This window comes from Budorcas taxicolor, chromosome 4, assembly GCF_023091745.1.
Source record: "Budorcas taxicolor isolate Tak-1 chromosome 4, Takin1.1, whole genome shotgun sequence".
In the NCBI taxonomy this organism is placed as follows: Eukaryota; Metazoa; Chordata; class Mammalia; order Artiodactyla; family Bovidae; genus Budorcas; species Budorcas taxicolor.
The window spans coordinates 100410412-100434369 of NC_068913.1; the positions used below are offsets into that span (position 1 = coordinate 100410412).

The 23958-nt window shown below is 40.0% G+C and overlaps 1 protein-coding gene across 2 annotated transcripts in view; it reads left to right on the top strand.

Annotated features, from left to right (window-relative positions):
- Positions 1–23958, top strand: part of CALD1 (caldesmon 1) — a 130456-nt gene that overhangs the window by 17092 nt on the left and 89406 nt on the right. For both annotated transcript variants that reach the window (XM_052638560.1, XM_052638562.1), the window contains exon 2: positions 6520–6631. In XM_052638560.1, the coding sequence (XP_052494520.1) occupies positions 6561–6631 (71 nt within the window). In that variant the 5' untranslated portion in view covers positions 6520–6560. The remainder of the gene's footprint in view (positions 1–6519; positions 6632–23958) is intronic.

Consider the following 23958-nt stretch of genomic DNA (forward strand, 5'->3'; position numbering starts at 1 on the left):
GCAGTGACAGATTTTCTTTCCTTGGGCTCCAAAATCACTGCGGATGTGACTGCAGCCAAGAAATTAAAACGCTTGCTCCTTGAAAGGAAAGCTATGACAAACCTAGACAGAATATTAAAAAGCAGAGACATCACTTTGCTGACAGAGGTCTGTACAGCAAAGCTATGGTTCTTCCAGTAGTCATGTATGGACGTGAGAGTTGGAAAAGACCCTGATGCTGGGAAAGATTGAAGGCAAAAGGAGAAGAGGGTAGCAGAAGATGAGACGGTTAGATAGCATCACAGACTCAACAGACATTGATGTGAGCAAACTCTGGAGACAGTGCAGGACAGAGAAGCCTGGTGTAACACAGTGCACGGAGTCACCAAGAGTCAGACATGACTTAGTGACTGAGTGACAAAAACAAGTCAATATTAGCTCGTTAATTATAACAAATGTTCCACTGCAAGATTTTAGTAATGGGCTGTGTTAGTTTGCTAGGACTGCTGTAACAAAGTATCACAAACTGGGTGGCTTAGAATAGAAATTTATTATCTCACAGTTCCAGAGACTAGAAATCAAAGTGTCAGCAGGGGCCCTCTGAAGACCCCAGGGAATGTCTCACTCCTAGCTGCTCATAGCCTGAGGCATTCCTGCTGCACCATATTCTCATGTGTTTGCCCATGATCTTCCCTCTGTGTATATCTGTCTCTAAGTCCAAATTTCCCCTTTTTATAAGGACACAAGTCATACAGGATTAGGGCCCATCCTAATACTCGTCTTAACTTGACTACATGTGCAAAGACACAATTTCTAAACAAGGTCACATTCTGAGGTGCTGGGGGTAGGACTTCAGCATATCTTTTGGTGGGGAATACACAGCTCAGTGCAAACACAGAAACACCAGGTGGGGGTAAAGGTGAGGGAATAGATGGATACTCTACTTCCTGCTCAGTTTTTCCTTAAACTATGTTGTTCAGTCACTTAGTCATGTCCAACTCTTTGTGACCCCATGAACTGCAGCATGCCAGGCTTCTCTGTCCTTCACTAAGTCCCAGAGTTTGCTCAAACTCATGTCCATTGAGTCAATGATGCCATCCAACCATATCATCCTCTGATGCCCCCTTCTCCTCTTGCCCTCAATCTTTCCCAGCATCAGGGTCTTCTCCAATGAATCAGTTCTTTGCCTCAGGTGATCAAAGTATTGGAGTTTCAGTTTCAGCCCTTCCTACCAATATTCAGGCTTGATAGGATTGACTGGTTTGATCTTCTTGCTGTCCAAAGGACTCTCAAGAGTCTTCTCCAGCACCACAGTTCAAAAGCATCAGTTCTTCAGTGCTCAGCCTTCTTTATAGTCCAACTTTCACATCCATACATGACTACTGGAAAAACCATAACTTTGTCTAGGCAGACCTTTGTCGGCAAAATCATGTCTCTGCTTTTTGACACACTAGGTTTGTCATAGCTATTCTTTCAAGGAGCAAGTGTTTTTTAATTTATGGCTGCAGTCACTGTCCGCAGTGATTTTGGAGTCTGAGAAAGTGAAATCTGACACTGTTTCCACATTTTCTCCATCTATTTGCCATGAAGTGATAGAACCAGATGCCATGATCTTAGTTTTTTGAATGTTGAGTTTTAAGTCAACTTTTTCACTCTCCTCTTTCACCTTCATCAAGAGGCTCTTTAGTTTCTCTTCACTTTCTGCTATTAAAGTGGTATCATAGGCATATCTGAGTTTATTGATACTTCTCTCAGCAATCTTGATTCAGCTTGTGATTCATCCAGCCTGAAGTTTCACATGATGTACTCTGCATAGAAGTTAAATAAGCAAGGTGACAATTTACAGCCTTGATGTACTCCTTTCCCTATTTTGAACCAGTTCATTGTTCCATGTCTGTTGTTCCTTCAACTTAAAACTACACTAAAAAAAAATAAATTAAAAAAATTTTTTTAATTAAAAAAATATGATCCAGCACATAGCACATATTTGATTCATGTTGGTTACCTTTGAACGTTGCATTGACTTAGCGTCCCTGACACAACAGATTTTATTCTTGATGTGTTCTGAGACCACTGTTGGCACTGCCCCAAATTCCAAGGACCTCCTGCAATCATTCACCATTCAGTCTATGATGATTTGAAGGTAGATAGAACCTAGCTTTCTCTACATATTTCTCCCCTTAATAATGGAGTACTGGCCAGCTGCTGCTACTAAGTCACTTCAGTCGTGTCCAACTCTGTGCGATCCAATAGACGGCAGTCCACAGGCTCTCCCATCTCTGGGATTTTCCAGGCAAGAACACTGGAGTGGGTTGCCATTTCCTTCTCCAGTACTGGCCAGCTAGCTACCAGAAGGCAATGGCACCCCACTCTGGTACTCTTGCCTGGAAAATCCCATGGATGGAGGAGCCTGGTAGGCTGCAGTCCATGGGGTCGCTAGGAGTCGGACACGACTGAGCGACTTCACTTTCACTTTTCACTTTCATGCATTGGAGAAAGAAATGGCAACTCACTCCAGTGTTCTTGCCTGGAGAATCCCAGGGACAGGGGAGCCTGGTAGGCTGCCATCTCTGGGGTCACACAGAGTTGGACATGACTGAAGTGACTTAGCAGCAGTAGCAGCTACCACCTACTGCCTTGACAATTTTTACACCTGTGTGCATGTGTGTAAATACACATATTAATATATGCACATACACTCACACACACATAAACACATACACACCCACATATGTGCACACACATACACATTTAAGATGACTTCCTACCTTCCACCAACCCTGTCCCAAACAAAAGCAGAAACTAGTTCTCCTTATAAAGGTTTCTCAGGAAATATCTCTAGTGAAGGTCACATATCCATTAAGGAAAAAAAAAAAACTTTGCAAAGGTAAAATATAATAATAGTTAGAATTCGTGATTGAAAGATGCACATTGGAAATTAAACTCAATATTTTTAAGGAAAAGAATCCTAGATTGGATTTAATAAGTAGATTTTAATTCCCAATACAGAGAGGGAAATGAATAAGGGAGGAAACAAAGAAAGTATCACAGAATGAGACACATAAAAAAAGGAAATGACAGAAGAACTATTGATAAATATCTCCCCATCCCCCAAAAAGAAGTTGAGAGGGGAAAAGAAAGCAGAGAGAAGGAAAGGGAAGGAGGAAGCTTCAGGCTGCTCTGGCACAGAGGTGAGCCACGTGATAGACACACAGGAGGGCCACTCATGGCGCCAGTCACCTGCATCATCGGCTTGGCAGTGCCGTTACCCAAAGGAAGGGCAGCATGTTAAGTAATTTGAAATCTCTGACATTGACTTACTCCTTAATTGTACCAGCATAGACATGCCCTATTTTAAGAAAATCTGGTATTTGAGAACCCATATTGAAAAGACAGTTATATCAGTAGGTGATGGTTCTCCTGCCTTTGTAAAATGCTTTTTCTCCCTTGACAAAAGGAGTCACACCAAGGTTTTTCAGTAGCATGACTACAATCTCCCCAGCACAAAAATTTAGATTTTCATAAAGCTTTTCAAGAACCCATCTGTCACATTCGTGGATAATATCTCCCTTCGTCTGCATCTGTCTATCAAGCTACTCTGTCCACTTGCGACACTCATGAGCTCCACTGTTTACAGAAGCTCTCTGCCTTGACATGTCATCACTTGGTTGATGGAGACTTTGTTTCCTGTCCAATGTTACTGGAAGGAGTTCAGCATCGACTGGGGGTCAGGGAGGAAATGAGAGATTACTAGCTGAGGACATGGGAGCTGCTCCTTCCAAAAGGGGAAATTCATTTACAGTTCTCCCCAGACGTGCCTCCCCTTACGGGGAACAGTGCCAGGGAGGTTCAGAGTTCTGTGATGATATGAGGGTGTGAGGATTGAGAAGACTTCCAGCTCCATCCTACAGTGGGACCAGCAAAGAGCCATTTTCACAAGCACAGACAACTTCCCCCCAAACACAGCACGTGACAGTCATCCCGCACCACCCGGTACAGAAATGTGCTTCTTCCACCACCTCAAGTGTACCCGTCACACATCCGCCAAGCAGAGCCCAGAAAGCCATCACGTGTATAAATGCTTCATAGAGCGCTCACTCCCTCTCTCCTCCTCCTAGTGCCTTATTTCATTCAACGAGCAAACACCTGGTTAGGTAGAGTTCCTATATGGTTGAAGGAGAAAAACACCCAAATAATAAAAGATGGGATCTGCTTGCAATGTGGGAGACCCGCGTTCGATCCCTGGGTCAGAAGATCCTCTGGAGAAGGGAATGACAACCCACTCCAGTATCCTTGCCTGGAGAATCCCCTGGACGGAGGAGCCTTGCAGGTTCCAGGACATGGGGTCACAAAGAGTTGGACATGACTGAGTGGCAAACACACACACACACACACACACACACACACACACGATAAAAGGTGAGGAGTAGGAGGACGGAATGGGTCGGGGAAAAAATTTGCGTGGGTCGAGAGCCGGTGAGGGTGGCCAACCACAGTGACCACATGATGTTAATTAGCTGCACTCCCCGAATGCCCCAGGATGCTGCTTGGTTCTGCCAGCCGTGCCCATCTTCGGCCTGCTTGGAAATGTTTGTTTCACCGCTCGTAGGCACCTGCACTAGAGGTATAGTCTGAGAAAAAACCCAGCTGCCGCTGCCAGCGAACCACCAGCACGACTCCTCGGCTTGATGAGGCTGGAGCGAGACCCAGAGGCTTAGAGGCTGCTCTTCAAACTACTTAGATAAATTAAGAAAAGTGAAATTGTTTGCTTACAGACAGAGCCTCTTTCTCCCGTTTCTGTTTGCTGTTGCTATAGTTATTCCAGAAGTGGTGTATATACGACAAAAGACTTCACTGCAGGAAGGAAGGAGAAGCCTTTGCCCCACTGCACCCAGCTCTCAGGTCACGGAGGTCTGGTCCTGCTGCTCCCAGGGCAGTCCTCACGCACCCTGCATTGTGCTCAGAACAGGAGCCCACCCCAGGGGGACACGTGGCCTCTCAGGAGACCCTCGAATCACTTCCTTTTTTTCCCATGCTGATAACTATGGAGAGATCAGACTGAAAAATATAAAGAAATTTTTTTCTTGGTTGCTGAAGTAATTTTTCAAAAAAGAAAACGGATCTTTTTCCTTTATAACTAGCTAAATATTTGGAAAGAACTCTTTGTAAGAGGCAGATAGAAAAACACTGAGAAGTCAAAAATCCCCAAATAAACACCCAAATTTGAATTTCTAAAGGATTTATGAGCAGTATAAATAATACCTTAGGGAATAAGAAGGGAGGTGGAATTCAAACGTTGTATCGTTTTGTTTCGGTTGGCTAAGATTTTATTTTTGTTTTTGTGGGTTTTTTTAAGGGGGGAAATGCTTGGAAAAATAAAAGCATCTAGTGATTTCAGAAGGTTTCTGAACTTGGCCTTAAAGTCTAGGTTTTGCTTTTCACTCCCTCACACAAAGACGCCATTAGGGGATGGCTTCAGGTTTTGCCCGTCTCTCTCCTTACGCAGGGCAAATGGCTTGTCTCATGTGCACAGAAAGGGCTGGAAAATATTTTTTGTGATCTGAGTGCAGCACAGAGTCTAGGATTCCAGAGGAAGTGGAGGCCTCCCGCTCCACACAGGAAACAATCTTCAAGCAGGCCTTAAATGCCAGATTCCAGGCCGAGTTTAACTAACCACTGACAGCTCTGTAAACAAAGCAAGGACAAAAAGAGCCCGCTTCCCCTTTTCTGGTAGTCATTTTGGGTTTGGGGGCTGCAGGGGAATTCTGGAATACTTGACTCCATGGCACAGAGACGCAGGAAAAGCGGACTTCTCAGTTGAAGAGCTGGAAAGGGAAGATCTTTCTGGGATTAAAACCATCACAGAGGAGGTAGGAAAGGAGAAAATGGTTGGGTTACAAAGAGCAGCGACTTCTGAGCTCTGAAAACAGTTTGATCATATGTAACTGCTTTGAAAAATGCTGCTGCACTGTTTAGTCATGGTACTCTTGCTGTGGTCTTTATTATCGTTTTGATATTAATATTCTTTTAGGATATGCAAATGATGCCTAGATGCTTGTATTGTTTTCTTTCTTTCTTTACTTCTGCTTTTCTCTTAGTTCCAGACATTCCTTGTCTTGCCACTTTTCTTTTTCTCACTTGTGTTCCCCTTTCCTCTTTCTTTGTTCACTGATTTTTATAACTTTGGTCTGTAGTTCAGCAGGTTACAAAGAACAAGATCATTCAGTAGCTTTCGAGTGATCCCAGCAATATTTCAAGTCGTCAGACCTGTCTCTCAAGGTCTTTGCTTTAAAAAAACAAAGCAAACAAAAAAAAAACTTGTGATTCTGGGATTTTACTTATCTGTCTCTAAGTTGCATGAATGGGACTGAATTTAGCACATAAAGGACACAGCTTGGCTTGGGAGTCAGAAATTGATCACTGGCTACCTCATTCATCTTCTAAAGTGTTTTTCTTAAGAATAAAGAAAAGGGGGATAAAATAATGGTGAGGGGCTAAGATGACTCATCTGTAATATCGATTTTGCTTCCTCCCCTTTAGATCCAGACGTTCTCTGGTCTCCCTAAATCTGAACCCACACCATGGATGATTTTGAACGTCGCAGAGAACTCAGAAGGCAAAAGCGAGAAGAGATGCGTCTGGAAGCAGAAAGGTAAGGTTTCTCTGTTCTGTTATCCACAATATTGGTTTCAGGCCTCGAAGATCACTGGCCTCGAGGGCCAAATATATGGCACACTAAACTGTTTGCAAAAGCAGTTGTAGAAAATATTCCCAGCCATTAAGACTCTAAATTTTGGGCAAACAAACATCAAGAAAAAGAGAGATTGGAGATTTAATCTGTGTCTTTCATATTATCCATAGACTTTTAAATGACAAAGACAATGTATGGATAAAGGTTTTAAAATCACTTGTAATATTGAAATGCCAAAAAAAAAAAAAAAGACAAATATTGAATACTGAAACCATTTAGGAAATGGAAGTCTTCAGTCTGAAAGAATAAAGGCAGTAAGATCCGGATGGACCTCCATACAAATTTTTATTCTTATGAGAAAAGCAGCCAAATCCAGTAATGGACATACTATGGGTTGGTAGCTGGCAGAGTGTGTTATTGTGGAGATTCTAATTGAAAGTTGTTGTGTTGTGTGAGGCCTCCGTTGTGTTGACTTTCAAGGGCAGGTTGGGGAAATAAAGCAGTGACATACAACACACAGAACATACAGGCATCTTTTAAATCTTTAGGTCTTGGAGCAAAGGACAGTGGCATTTAATGTGACTTAACTCAGACATTCATTTGAGAAAGCAGAATAGGCATTCACAGAAAGAAAAATGTTAAACAGTTATTTAAAATCAAATAAATTTGCCTCATAATATTAGTAATTCCAAAAGATGATAATAAGATAATACCTTAGTGATTCTGTAGTAGAAAACTAGAAACTTACACTGATAGCAAAATATATTTAAAGCATGTGCTAAATTGCTTCAGTCATGTGTGACTCTTTGTGACTGGTAGCCTGTCAGGCTCCTCTCTCCATGGGGATTCTCAAGGCAAGAATACCAGAGTGGGCTGCTGTGCCCTCCTCCAGGATTTAAAGCATGGGATCTACTTATTTGTGTAGAGAATTCAAAAGAAGAAGGTAAGATTACTGCCTTTGATTAAGTTGGTCAGAGTAGATTGCTGTATGCCGCATGATACCATGAACAGTACCTGGGCTTCATAGGTTCAGATCCCACCTCTCACTTATGAGCCCTGTGGCCATGAGCAAGTAACTTCTCTCTACACCACAGCTGCCTTCTTTGTAAAATAGGCATAATATCTATGGAGCTTCTGTGGTGGTTGTGAAGATTATTGAACTTAATAAATGGCCTAGACTAGTACCTGGCACATAAATAAACGTATGTTACTATTTTTTTTATTGGAGTATAATGGCATTACAGTGTCATGTTAGTTTCTACTGTACAATGAAGTGAGTCAGCTATACATATACACGTATATCCCCTCCCTCTTGAGCGTCCCTCCCACCCCACCCTGACATCCCACCCCCTAGGTCATCACAGAGCACAGAGCTGAGCTTCCATGCAATCAGCAACTTCCCACTAGCCAGCTATTATACACATGGTAGTGTATACATGTCAGTGCAGTGTTCCCAGTTCGTCCTGCCCTGCCCTTCCCCCGCTGTGTCCACACATCCTTTCTATACATCTGCATCTCTATTCCTGCCCTGCAAACAGGCTCATTTGTACCATCTTTCTTGTATGTTATTATTTTTCAAAACCATTATCCTTAGCTAAACAAGTAAGAAACAACAGAGCGATATAACCAGAACTAAAAATTAATGCCAGGAAAAGGCAGTTATCATACTGCGATGAAACTAGCCAGGAAAGGCTCCCTGGAAGTGGAGAGTTATGGAGGAAGTTAACAATGGTGATGATGAATGAATACAAGGGGGGGCTGTGGAGAGGCGGGAGTGACATCTGCAGAAGCTCAGAGGTGGGAATAAGAATCCTGGTACAAGAAACCTGTTGAGTGCTTAGGGAAGAATGAGTTAGATTTGTATATCTTGGGTGTTTCTATTTCATATAAAAGGCAATAGAGACTTCACCAAGAATGAAAACATACTGTGGGATGTTATCTACAGTGGGCTAGAGTGTGGGGGTACTGGAAGTGTTAGTGTTGAACACACGGTGATGAGGACTGAATCAGGGCAGCAAATATGGAAATGAAGATCAAATGTGAGCATCTTTAGAGGGAGAATTAGCAAATCTTTCAGGAGAGGGAGAAACTCAAGACAATCCCACAGATTATAAGTCTGGGGAACTTTAAGGGGAAACTGGGAAGTGTTGCATGCTTGGGTAGGCATGGGGAGAGTGCTTAATTTCAGGTAGAAACCACATCCAAAAAGAGATTTCCTTCAGGCATTGAAAGATAGACACTCCAATCTTTGTTCAAAACGGGAGAAAAATTATCATTAGAGAAGTTGGCTTGGGCAGACTCAATGTAGCAATGGTAGCACAAAAACAGAAAATGGATGGCAGCAATGGTGATATGAAAGCAAGTGGAGACAGAGAGAGGTCATAAATACATAATGAATGGACTGCCCTAGTGGTCCAGTGATTGAGACCTTGCCTTCCACCTCAGGGTGCAGGTTCAATCCCTGGTCAGGGAGTTAAGACCCCACATGCCTCGTGGCCAAAAACCAAAGCAGAAAACAGAAGCAATATTGTAACAAATTCATTAAAGACTTTAAAAATGGTCCACATCAAAAAAGAAAAAATAATGTTTTAAAAAAATAAAAGATGAAATGGAAACCATCACAGGCGACAAAAAATTAGGGAGAGGAGGAGAACCGGGGATAGCATGGGACAACCATGATGAGTGTACATGGAAGTCCTGTAGGGATGTCCAGACCCATTGGAGTGTACCTCTTATCCTTTCCAATGATGTGTTATGTGACCTCAGTTTCTCCTGAAAGTCTACAAGATGCTGTACCCTGCGAATGTTTATTCAGCATCAGCACTATGCTAGGAACAGTGGAAAATGGGGAAATATAAAGAGACATAGTTTCTGTCTTTATATTCCTCATGATGTGCTAGGAAACCAAAGTACAGCAGAATCAGAATACAGACCAGGCCAGGGGCAGATCCAACAGAATTGAGGCTAGAAGGATTCAAGAGTGGGTACAGGAAGCTGGGCATCAGGCTAGGTCAGTATCTTCAACTTCTTCCTTGATTGTGTGAATTAGGAAACGGGGACTCAACAGGAGAGGAATAATAGGATGAATTTGTTGTGGTTACCCCCATACTATAATTACAGTGAATGAGCTAAATTCTCTTAGAATTTTGCCTAAGAATTTTCCATACATCTACACAGTTCATTCCCTCTAGTTTTTTGTTTTGTGTGGAAGGATATGTCTTCCTTTAAAGTCAATTGTAAAAGAAATGCACCCAGTAAAGCTTAGCTAGGTACACTTAATAACCTAAAACAACTTCACACAAATTTGTACTACCCTTGTTTAACTTACATTTCTTCAGGGGTATTATAGTTCGTGTGACTCCTTTTCTTTCTTTCTTTTTTTTTTTTTTTTAGAGAAATACTTAAGTACTTCCTTATATTTGTACTTATTAAGTTTAATGTTTCAAGGGGAACACTTTAGTTATGTTATTCTGTAATTTGTTAAGCAATCCCATGTTCACCCTATAGGATTTTGTAAAATCTGATCATTTATGGAAATGGTAAAGGTCAGGCTTTATGGTCCAGCGAACTTTGATGGGAAATTTCAGAGTGTGTACAGGAAACAGATGTCCAGAATCAGGAATTAAGCACCATCTAAAAGCATCTGAAAGGGCGTAAGACCCTGGGCAAGTCCCTCTTCTTTTAGCTTTAAATCTTGGCTTCTTCATCTGTGACTGGAGTAGGGGATTGGCGATAATTTTTATTTTCCTTTTGCTTTTGGTATTGTCTAATTTTTACAATGATCATGTGTTTCTTGGCTTAAAAGCAAATAAAACAATAAGGCAGATTTCCATTTTGAAAAATAAGATTCTATGGGCTTTGGCATTGTACCTGGGGTCAGGATGGAGAAGATCAAATTCTCCTTTGGGTTTATGGAACTAAAAGAAAGAACTCAGCCTTGATCTGGAATGGCCCTAAAGCTCAGGGCTGCAAGCTCATTCATTCACTCACTCACTTATTTAACAAATTTTACTGGGCTTCTACTCTGCTTCAGGCTTTATTTTAGGGCACTGAGGATAGACCAACAGAATGACAGAACTGGGGAAAGTGTGCTTAATGCTTTTCAACCTGTGTAAAACCAGGTGGTGATCAAGCAACTATACTCATATGTCCTTAAATGTAATATGTACTCTGATATTCACTGATAGTTTTTAAAGTTTTTGTATGCTGTACCCCTGCAGAGAGTGTGGGGGAAATGGTAACACAGAGAAGAAGCTGTTGACTTTTCCTCTTCTTACCCACAAACCCTTTCCAAATAAAAATACCCTGTTATTTTAATTAGTTGTTATTGAATTTGACTAGCAATGATAAATAATTTAAAACTTGTACTCTCACCAGATGTTAAAACCACAAATTAAAATGAACCAGATTCTTTTCACATTTCGTTCCTCAGAAATAGAGTTTTAAAAATGATTACTTAAAAAGATAACTGTTGGAGAAGGCAATGGCACCCCACTCCAGTACTATTGCCTGGAAAATACCATGGACAGAGGAGCCTGGTAGGCTACAGTCCATGGGATTGCCAAGAGTAAGACACGACTGAGCGACTTCACTTTCTTTCTAACACATACCTATGGAATCTAGAAAGATGGTACTGATGAATAGAAAGATGGTACTGATGAACATATTTGCAGGGCAGTAATGGAGATGCAGACATAGAGGAAAGACTTATGGACACAGGCAGTGGGGAAGGAGAGGGTGGGACGGATGGAGAGAGTAGCATGGAAACATATACATTACCATATGTAAAATAGATAACCAACGGGAATTTGCTGTATGACTCAGGGAACCCAAACTGGGGCTCTGTAACAATCTAGACAGGTGGGAAGGGGTGGGAGGTAGGGGGGAGGTTCAAGAGGGAGGGGACACATGTATACCTATGGCTGATTCATGTTGACATCAGAAGCCAACACAATATTGTAAAGCAATTATCCTTCAATTAAAAATAAATAAATATTTTAAAAAATAAAAAAAAATAAAAAGATAACTGTACATTTTGGGCCACGCTGGCTTTTCAGGGTTTGGGACTGACAATTCTTCACTGCACCTCAACTGCTTTGAGACTATTGTGCTCACACGTCATTCCAAGGGTTTGCAGTCCAGAGCATTTCAAATCATTTTGCCTGCCATCACCTACACTGGGAACCTAGTTACATCAAACATATACTCCCTTTCTTTGCTGTGTCCTTAACCTATGCATCTTTTTACTATTCAGCTGTCCAACATACTCTGTATTTTTGCCTAGTGAATCATATGGACAGAAGAGCTTGGCAAGCCCCAGTCCATAGGGTCACGAAGAGTTGGACATGACTGAGCTATTAACCCTTGTCCTTCACTTGACTTTCAGTCTGAGTCCTTAAGATGAAGACTTTAGAGTTGGTAAAGGAAGTACTTCATTCAGTCTTTAGATCTGGTAAAAATCCAAAGACTATGTATTGTATCTATTCGGTACAAAAAAGTATGGAGCATCTCTAAAGTACAAGATACTATATTAAACCAAAGGGATGAGTTCTCACCAATCCATGCAGTATCCCAACAGCCACGAAGTGAGTATCATAGATGAATTAGTAACTTTAGAGCCAACTTGATCAAAAGGGGAAGAAAAAAATTTCAATAGGCAGAATGAATTCAGCAGGTAATCTGTGAAAATCCTAAATGTTTTGTTTCTAAGAAATGCTATTTGTATACATCTCAAATTAAACTGTACTTCTGAATCAATTACCTATTTGAACAAACAATTTGTTTTGCTGTCTATTATTCTTTACCTATGTCATGGGGATACAAAATGAATAGGTATATTCATTCATTCTGCTTCCCTTTCTGTTCTTTTATTTCAATCCCTTTCTACCTCTGTCTCTGTATTCCTTTTCTTTCTTCAAAATTTTTGGCATGCTGCACGGCATGTGGGATCTTAGACCCCAACCAGGGATCGAAGCCGTGCACTTTGCAGTGGAAGCATAGAGTCTTAACCACTGGAAGTTCTGTCTCAAAAAAAAAAAAAAAAAAAAAAGAAGAGGAAGAGGAAGAAGAAGTTCTGCCTCTGTATTTCTTAGTGCATCTTGATGTGTTTTCACCTGGTCCATGTGCATCTTTATCAACACTCAATCCACTTGTTTCTGTTTCCATCTCCTCCTAATTATCCATCCTGGATTATACGTAAACGTCCTTTTGTATCATAGGGAATACATTTTCAAAGGGGAAAATGTAGGGTAAAGTGATACATTTTCAAAGAGGTCAAGTTCAGCTCTCTCTCTGTTTAACAAGTACCACCCCTCTCCAAATGCCAAGCATTTTATGTGTATCTGGCAAAAATGGACTGGACACAGCACCAATAAAACGTATGTGTGAATAAAACACACGTTCTGTGTAAACGAAGCAACACGGAGAGGCCTAACAGTGAGAGGCAGTAGAACTTAGCAGTCAAGGGCATGGACTTGAGCAATACACAGCTGTGCTGTCAAATCCAAGGTCTGCTGCTAAAGGATCTTACATATTATTCATTCTTCCTAACATTCTTTTTCATTATCTGTAAAATGGGGGAATTAAGACTATCCACTTCATAGGGTTTTTGTGGGCATATAAAGAGATAATACATGTAAGTATTAACACAGTACTAATCATCTAGTGTTTATTATTTAAATAATAATCAACTATTATTTAAATTAATCAAATAATAATTATTTATTACTCATTGGATTACTTTTATTTATAGACTGTTATTCAATAAACATCAATATTAAATTACTCATCTAATCTGATTCTACACAACACACAAAGAATTGAAGAAATATTTTACCAAAAAAAAAATATTTACCATAAAACAAAACAAAATAAAAAATATGAAGGTTTTCTTTCTACACTTCTCAAAGGACACAGGAACCTTAGGAAGATGAGGAGCAAGAATTTGCTGTTGAGTGAAGAGTTTTGAGGACGTGACTGGTAACAAGGTCTGTCTCAGTAAGAAGTTCAGTTCAGTTCAGTCACTCAGTCGTGTCTGACTCTTTGCGACCCCATGGACTGCAGCATGCCAGGCTTCCCTGTCCATCACCAGCTCCTGGAATTTGCTCAAACTCATGTCCATAGAGTCAGTGATGCCATCCAACCATCTCATCCTCTGTCGTCCCCTTCTCCTCTTGCGTTCAATCTTTGCCAGCATCAGGGTCTTTTCAGATGAGTCAGCTCTTCGCATCAGGTGGACCAAGTATTGGAGCTTTAGCTTCATCATCAGTCCTTCCAATGAATATACAGGACTGATTTCCTTTAGGATTGGCTGGTTTGTGAACTCTTTAGGGTTGACTGGTTTGAAGAGTTCACACCAATTTAAACTGAGATCTTCTATTACGTTTGGACAAAAGTGTTTGGAGCTTTGATGTATCTGCTGAGAAACCTGCAGTGATGATTTATCCATGAAGAGAGCTTGAGTGAGACATGCTTTTCCCTGCATTTAGCTTGCTTTCAAAAGCAGCTCTCTCGCTTTCCAAGACATGCACTTATTGCATTCCCAGCTCCTGTTTTCCATACCCGAATGTGAGTTTCTCTTTCTGATCAGAAGAAAGGCTGCTCTTGTACAGTTGGTATCAGATTCAGAGGCTCATATATGTAAATAGAGGGAGCAAAAACACTCATGCTCTTGTCGTCGTTCATACATTTTTATAGGCCTCTGAAATATACTGATGATTAGACATTTGAAAGTAAATATTTTTACTTCACTAAAAAAAAAAAAAAACAACAGTTTTTTAAAGTTCATTGAGGCTAGGTAGTGCCCTCCCAGAACTCTATCACTGAAACCTTTTTACATGATTTAATGGTGTGACCAATCAATGATTATACAAAAACACTTTTATTTACAGGGCTTAGTGCTGTGACATTGAAATTTCAAATCAAAGCAGTTTTTTGTTACTCTGTAATCAGAAAATGATTTTCAATTAGGAAGTTAAATAAAATATTCCTTTGAAACTGTCTAAATTATTAGAGGAGTTAAATTTGTTCAAAACTTCCCTTCAGTTCTCTCAGCAAATTCATCACTCCAGGGGAGCAAAAAATTGTTAAGATTTGTATCTGCATTTTTACTTTTAAGTTAAAAGATTTTTTTCAAATAATTCATTTGAAAGAGATTTTAAAATATTTCTGTAAGGTTCTTATATTTATTTGATATTATGTAGGGTCAGCCTAACTTGAATGTAGGGGCACTGAGAGAAGGAGGTAATTTTCACTTAAAGGATCTTTAATTATTTATTTGTGTCTAGTCACATGAAAAATCAAAATATATACACATATTCATATTCTCACTCTCTTTCTCACACATCATAAATAGACATTATTTATTGCCTCTATTGATGTATAAATGATCAAATTATAAATGATGAAAATGGCATAGTTGGACCAATTTCCACTAACCTAACAATTCCTCTAGTCCTAAAAATATCCTACTTTATGATGATCGGTAGATCAAGAATTCAGGACCTGCCTGAGGTGATACTTGTTCAGTAGGAATGAAAAGTCAAGGTTCTTAAGGGCTTCACATGCTGACCCATAACTTCATTCTTAGCTGGAAAAAACTGTGGCACATACATGAGTCAATATACTTATAGTTTAAAACAGCACTGGAAAAAAGAGAAATAAATAAAATAGTACTGAAATTCTCTAAACAATTTCTATATGTGACTCATATTGTATCGATCTTCACTCGCCTGAGGAGAGACAGGACAGTGTAGTGGGTGAGTACGTGAATGATGAAGTCTGACGGACTCGAGTTCCAGTCCTGACTTTGACAACTACTGGTTGGGTAACCTCATGACAAATGACTTAAACATCTCATGCTTCAATTTCTTTATGTAAAAATATGGGGATAATTATTCTACCTTACAGGATCATTGTCAACAATAAGCTAGTTAACCCATGTAGGCAGATCAGCACAATGACTGGCATAGAATATATGCTCAATAAATGTTAGATATTATTATTAAAGTCATATTAATGTTTTGGGAGGCTTTTGGTACAAAATAATATTTTACTGGGTTTGAATTTTCACTTGTCTATCAGGTCAGTCATTGTGATTTGTTTCATCCTTCTTTCCTATACTGATCTATATATTTGCTAAGACAGTTGCTAAGATACTTGCTGAATACTTTCTACTGAAGTTGGGAAAGAATGAAAACTTCTGACCATGAATAAGTCTACTGCACAAATAAAACTGCTGTATGAGGATTTCAAAATCACATATTATAGCTATGAAATTAATCATTCATTATGTCTTTATCTTAAATATAGCATATAAAACTTGACTCAGAATATTACCTGAAGAGTTCAATTCAGCAAAAATAGTTCTCAAGTTGAAAAAGTATAACCAGATTTTTCATCCAGTGTTAAAAAGGAAAAGAAACCATCATTTGTTTAGCATCAGCCACGTGCCAGGCTGGATGATGCACTTTATACAGTGTGTGTGTGTGTGTGTGTGTGTGTGTATGCTCAGTCACTCAGTCATGTATGACTCTTTGCAGCCCCATGGACTGTAGCCCAGGTTCCTCTGCCCATGGAATTTTCCAGGCAAGAATACCAGAGTGGATTGCCATGTCCTACCCAAGGATCTTCCACACCCAGGGATCAAAACCACATCTCTTGCATCTCCTGCATTGGCAGGCCGATTTTTTATGTCTCTAGAACCACCGGGAAAGCCCCTATACACCTTATATCATTTAATTATCTAAACAGTTGTATAACATTATCTTAGTTTGTTCACTCTGTTATAACAGAATACCATAGGTTGAGTGGTTTATAAACAATAGAACTTTATTTGTCACAGTTCCAGGGGCTAAAATGTCCAAGATGAAGCCAGCAGCAGAATCACTGTGGTGCGGGTCCGCTTCCTGGCTCACAGACATCTTCTTACTGTGTCCCCTCTGGCAGAAGGAGTGAGGGAACTCTCTGAGGTCTTGTTGAAAAAGGGCACTTACCCCATTCATGAGGGTCCCACCTTCATGACCTGATCACCTCTCAGTCCCCAACTCTAAATACCATCACACTGGGGATTAGGTTTCCACATACGGATCTAGTGGGGGGACCCATTCAGTTCACAGCAGACCTGGATGTTATTATTCCTATTTTATAGCTGAGGAAACTGCATGTCTGAAAGATTAAGTTATATGTCCAAATTCATATAGCTGTGGACCACAGTCTGGTTCTGCCTGCCCCAAGTCTCAAAACCTTTTCACTGTAATAAATTGATCAATAGAATTTTTCGTGTTTCAACTGGCTGTCTTGGCTGAAGATCCATCATCTCTACAATGCCAAAATAACTCCCTTAGATGAGGAGGGGAATCATTCAAAGAAGTTATATGGCAACAGAGAAAATGAGGTTATTGGGCTTGATTGAACTGCCTTTTATACTTATTCAGGTAAATTACTTACATGTGTAGACAAAGTCATTGTTTTCTTTTCCCTCAAAATAAAAAAAACTCCCATGTTATTCCCATTTCACAGAAAAATAGAAACAGAGAAGATCAAATTTTCTCCCTCCTAGCCAAAGGAGGTTGTTAGCATAAATCCTCTTGACTTTTCTCTGGATTTTTCTCAATAAGATTGTGTTCACCATTAGGATGGGGCTAAGTCACATCATCACTCATGAAATCTTATGGCTGTCACTAACTTTATAGATAATCTGCTTCAGTGGAATGTTACTTTTTCATTTTTGGACCACACACTACTTTGAGTCTCTGAGGAAAGCTATAGACACTCCCCCAAGAAAAATTTATATATTCACCCACAAAACTTGGCACTTGCTTTCAGTAGTGTCATAGTCCTCTATCCACAGACCTCATGGGGGCCTTGAGCATGGGGCCAAGAATCCCTGATCTAATGAATATTCAAAGTTCATTTTACATAAGAAGAAACTCATCTCAAGGGATGCAGACCTCCTCAAGATCACCCAGCTAAGCTGGGGCAGAGCCTGCTGGCACAGTGCAGGCTCCTGAATGAATGGAATTGTCTATAAAGATGCCATGGCTATTGATTAGGAAAATAGAGCACACTTTGGGGAAAATAGTGTATACTATAGTATAAGATGTTTTTTAAATTTAAAAACAGCTTTTGGATAATATTACAAAATAAGAGGAGACTGTAAGATTATTTCACAGTGAGTAAAATGAAAAGCAAAGAAAGATAAGTAGATAGGCACAATGAAAAATTAATGGTTAGCAACTAGGAATCGAACTTTGCCATCTTAGTCAAGAAGGAAAAGAAAACTGTGGTGATTTTCCAAAGAGAACCCTGTTGCCATCAATTTTGGAAGTATTTTATTTGACGTATGTTGTCTTGGCAAGATTTCTTTATACCAAGCTCAATTATGATACTAAGCTATCATGTAGGATTTCCCCTTCCTTACCAGTTTCATTTGAGCAATTCAAACTCATCAAAGGATTTTTCTCTCTAAAACTGAGAGAGGTAAGAACTGATATGATTAAAGAGGATCTTGTGTTTCACCTTTATCACAACAATCTTTTGGGAGAATGGGCAGATTTGAGTGGGACACAGACATGAGGATGTATCCCAGAAAGCAAAATCACGCAGACTTGGGTGTGAGTCCTGGCTGGGTTAGGAAAGATGATTCTGCTTAGTCTCTCTGAGCCCATTTTCTCATCAGAAAAATGGCCTCATAACAGTTCCTTCTCATGGGGTTTCATATAGATTACAGAGCACTAGGTAGATAGATGACTGATGATAGGCAAATGGATGGATAGATGATAGTAGAATATATATGCTATATGTGGTATGAATACATGATACCTAGATATGATTGAAAAGCAAAATGACAGTGTTAGTTGCTCAGTCATGTCCTACTCTTTGCAACCCCATGCACTATAGCCCACCAGGCTCCTCTGTCCATAGACTTCTCCAGGCAAGCATACTGGAGTGGGTTGCCATGCCTTTCTCTTGGGGATTTTCCGGACCCAGAGATCAAACCTGGGTCTCCTGCATTGCAGGCAGATTCTTTACCATCTGAGCCACCAGGGAAGCCCCATGATTAGTGCGTGGTAAATGTTACCTGTCGGTGCTAGTTTTCAGCTGGCTAGAAGACAGAGTCGGAGAAGGCAATGGCACCCTACTCCAGTACTCTTGCCTGGAAAGTCCCATGGATGGAGGAGCCTGGTGGGCTGCAGTCCATGGGGTCGCTACTAGTCAGACACAACTGAGCGACGTCACTTTCACTTTCCACTTTCATGCATTGGAGAAGGAAATGGCAACCCACTCCAGTGTTCTTGCCTGGAGAATCCCAGGGACAGGGGAGCCTGGTGGGCTGCCGTCTATGGGGTCGCACAGAGTCAGACACGACTGAAGCGACTTAGCAGCAGCAGCAGAAGACAGAGTAAGGAAGGAGCTATTGGGAAAGCCCTCTCCAAAGTCATCTCCCAAGAAACTCGACCCCTCTCCGGCTACATTCTGGGGTTTCTGAATCACTGAGCATGTGCACAGACCCCATGTCTTCAGACAATCTGGTTTTCAATCTGCTGATGCTGCTAAGTCGCTTCAGTCGTGTCCAGCTCTGTCCGACCCCATAGATGGCAGCCCACCAGGCTCTGCCATCCCTGGGATTCTCCAGGCAAGAACACTGGAGTGGGTTGCCATTTCCTCCTCCAACGCATGAAAGTGAAAAGTTAAAGTGACGTCACTCAGTTGTGTCTGACTAGTAGCGACCCCATGGACTGCAGCCCACCAGGCTCCTCCATCCATGGGATTTTCCAGGCAAGAGTACTGGAGTGGGGTGCCATTGCCTTCTCCAGTTTCCAATCTACTCTATTTCAGATCTGTTCTAGCATTCACTTTGCAACTGATGGGAGAGTTATGGATACGAAGTCTCCATGCTGAAAATAAAATCTACCTCCTTATTTTAAAGTCTTTTCTTCTTCCATACTAGTTTGAAACCAAGATTAAAAAATAGGGTAGTCTGGTATCTAACATATCAAGATTTTTTATCTTGATAATTTATGTATTAGTTAATCACATATTCTAAATAGTTTTTGTTTTGCTAGTTGAATTAAGGTCTTTTTTTCATATTACATAATTGTGGTTTCAATACAGCTAAAGAAGTAACTTAAAGACTCTTAACATAAAACTGTACTAATAAAATAAAGAAGTTATGTGCCTAATTTTTACAAAATAACTTTTAATCACTTTATTCTAAATTAGTAATTTTATTCATTTTAGTTATGAAAAGACAACACATACAAAATAATAGTATGTAATGTATACAGAGATTATAGAGCTTCCCCGGTGGCTCAGGAGAGTGCAGGAGACAAAGTTTGATCCCTGGGTTTGGAAGATCCCCTGGAGAAAGGAAACGGCAACCCACTCCAGTATTCTTGCCTGGGAAATCCCAATCCATAGGGTTGCAATAGAATCAGACACAACTGGGCAACTAGACAACAACAATACAGAGGTTATAAATCATTGTAATGCATACACTATAAACTTGTCATTAATCTTAAGACCTAGAACATTTCTAGTACCACTGAAACTCCCTCTCCAACCCATTCCCTTGCCACCACCCCCTCACCCGCAGAGTTAACTAGAACCTTGAAAAATAAAATTCTAAATAAGATAATATGAACTTAGGTCATAGTTTTTCTAGGACCCTGTGATCCGAAGTTTTCCAAAGATTCTTTCCAGACTCAAGTGAAGGTGTTCATGAGAAGCCCACTATTCTCTGAGAGGGCAACAAATTTGCCTTTCTAAACACAGAGGACCAAAGACGTCCTTCTGTGTCTATAGCTGGGAACTTTGGAGAAGTATTACAAACAAAGAATTCTCTACAAGCAAAGAATGCTCATCAAAATCAAATAAAGTGTAATGAAGGCTATCAAATATGTATGCTGAAGACATCTATTCTGCTCACTGGTTTTCTGACTGACCAGCCAAGTATAAGAGATCTGCATTGCAGCCATCATTTGACCAGGTGGGAATGGTGGACAGGAATGATTACAGACTATTCCAAATTCTTATTCAAGGAGAATCTATCTCAATTGCTTTGAAGTCTTCTAGGGAAATTCTTGACCTTTATTAGCCCAAAAGTTCTTAACATTGTTACAAGAACATACCACTGGATGTGAAACACGAGCATGTTGGAATGAACAGTGGCTATATAAATGGATTCTCATCCATCTGTGAATGAAGTTAAAGAAGAATAATGTGCATACCTTATGAGCAAAACCAGTTCTTTTCATGAGTTTGCTATATAATAGGCAATGTTCATCAGGAGTCGGAAAATCAGTTTTCAGTCTGATAAATCTTCATTAATATTCAGATTCTTCCATTTAAAAATCTTTATGAGACTGTGGAAAAGTATAAATTTGAACTATTTGTAAATAAAGGATTTGATTAATATGTTAAATATGCAAGCTGCATTCCATGGCTTAGTTATTAAGCACTTGAGAACACAACTTTTTAAAGAATTTTGGAAGAATTCACCCTCATTTAAAGATTTAATTTGCTAATTATAATTCATTTTTATGTATGCAAATTTTAAACAAGTTTCTAATGTTTTCTTAATCTGGTTGAAGTCACCAGACATTCTTGAACATATTTTCAAAACAGAATTTCTTTCAAAATATTATATAATTTGTACAGGCCTTCCTTTCATTTGTGCTTCCCTGATGGGTCAGATGGTAAGGAATCTGCTTGCAATGCAGGAGTCCTTTCAGTTACTCTAGATTAGTGAGATTTGACATTATATCTGAGATTATTACCAACTAAATAAATTAAAATGTGAGGGTGTATTTTCCATTTTAATAACCCCCTACATCACATACAGTTCCTTTGTTGGAATAAAAATCTTGGTAAAATACACATCAGCCTCTATAAATAGCAGCCATAAGCCTGTACATTCAGGAGAGTCTCCAGAGAGTGTATTTTAAACTGCACATTGTTTAGAAAAGGAAATTCTTCTGATGTTCATATTTTCCGTTGTGAGTGACATGTCGCATCTTCATTGGCTTCCATCCTATACCATTTAGGGATCCAACTAGTAGATTCCAGAAGATTGCTCAATATGTGCTTTTCAGCTTTTTAAGTAGTCTGGGTCTTACTGCCCGTGGGAATTCTGCATAATGAGGGGCTCTCCAAATGAAAACTAGATAACTTCCAGAGCTGGGCCCAGCAACTAGACCCTTGAAACAGTACTTTATCTTTGAAGCTAGTAACTCTACTGTGCCCATTCAGTATAATAGTAGTCAATCTATTTTTCATTCCCACAGGAAGCTTTGCACTGTTGGCAGAACTTTCTGGAGAAATCAAGAGACTAATATGGAAAATTACTGAGCAGGAAGTGAACAAACAGACAAACATGATGAGATGATGGGTTATCATGCAGATTCCAAGACAAGGAGCCTCAGCCGTTATAATTACACTGCATCTTTCCCAAGGCACTGTTGGCAGCCATAGAAGCTGTATGCCTCTTCCCACTCTTTCCTTGACGAGTCCTTCTGTTTCTCTAATCAAAACTGTTGTGTAAATCTATTTTTTTTTAGTAGGAGCCCATTTTGGAGATCTAATATTCCCTCACCATTTCTCCTTCCTTGATGAAGAGGATGAGAAATTTAAGGGGACTTGGACAAAAGTTGTGATATACAAGGAGTTGATATCTGATGCCCTTCCTTGCTGATACTCCCCTTTTAAGAGCCTTTAACTCTTCCCACCTAATGAACCATGAAAGCAAAACATTCCTAATATACGTATGTTTTCTGAGCCATCACCCTCAGAGTATATCTTGGCTGCCCAGGGAGTATCATTGCTATGGAAGCTCCATGGTTTATGAATTGAACAGAATGAAGCTTTTATAAAACTCAAGGCTGGGGCAGGATGGAAATTCCTAATCCTTTCATTTCTAAGTGCCTTATACCAGAGGCACATGAATATAAGTTCTATCTCGTTGAAACATTTATCAGAGCAATGGTAGCATGAACTGGGGAGACATGCCCTTCAGAAAGGAGTTAGTTTTCCGTAAGAATGATGACTGAAGTGAGAATTACTGTTAGGAAACATCCTGGTATCGTGTTGGGTTGTGTGATCAGAAATTAAGACTCTCTTCCCTGCCTTCTCAGGAAAGAGTTTAGAAATTCAAATCATTAAACTCAGACTTGCAAAGCAGCACATCCAAGAGCATACAGTCAGTGGCAGCGTTAAGCCTGAAAACTCTGCCACTTACTTTAGTTCCGGTGCTTTGTGCTGTGCCTGACCTCTCCAACTGCCTCTAACTCCATGAAAGAAAGTATCTTTTGGATCAATGATTAAAGAAAAAGGACACTGTATAAAGGTTGAGCAGATCTGGGCTTCCTCAACAGTAAAATAGAGTTAACACTTCTCAGGGTAGCGGAGAAAATGAAAAGACATATGGACAAATACCATCAAAAGTGTAAGGGGCTGCACGTGGCAAATGCTTATCAGGTAGAGACACCTGTATGATTCATTTAAGTCAAATTCACTTCCATTTAACTCTATGTGTTGTGGCAAGTTTCCTTCTGGTCATATACTATGTTTCAGACCTTCTGGTCTTATAATGTGTTCCAAAAGAATGTTCACACTTCACATTCTGCTGTGTATGCTGTCTAACTGGCCCTCGGGCATTCGAGTCTTTCAAAAATCTGACTCAAAGAAAATGCTGTAAATTGTTACCTCCCACTCTCCCCAGAGCCTGTCACCCCTGGAGAGGCCTTAAGACCTCAAATGCATATTAAAAGATACCATTTTATCTTCCCTTTCCTAGTGGTAAATTGAAGAGAAAATTCAAAAGATTTTAAAATGATGACTTTATCCCATTCAGAATTAAATCCTGCTGTTGGTCACTGACCTGTCTGATTTTGCATCTAAGTGAGCAAAAGCCCTCAGGCTTAGAGGGATTTTGTGCTGCTTCATATCACTGTCCTTCCCTCCTGAAACTCTTGTAAGTGGTGAACTCTTACCTTGAAGCCCCATCTCAACAGTCATCCTCTGGAAGTGTCCCCAGTCAAAGTGACTGATTTCCCACCTTGGGTTTCCTGTAGCACTTTTCTGGTACAGTAATTATTATCACCCATTTTATTTCTTATTTGTTCACGTCTGTTTTCCCCACCAAACTGAAAGCAACTCTAAATCCAAAACTACATCTTTCTTTTATTTCCCCAATGACTCATACTCAATGCTGAAGAAATGAATGAAAAACCAGCTACTTCAATTTACATCTGTGTACCAAGGCAGAACTTTGCTTACTTCAATAAGCTATT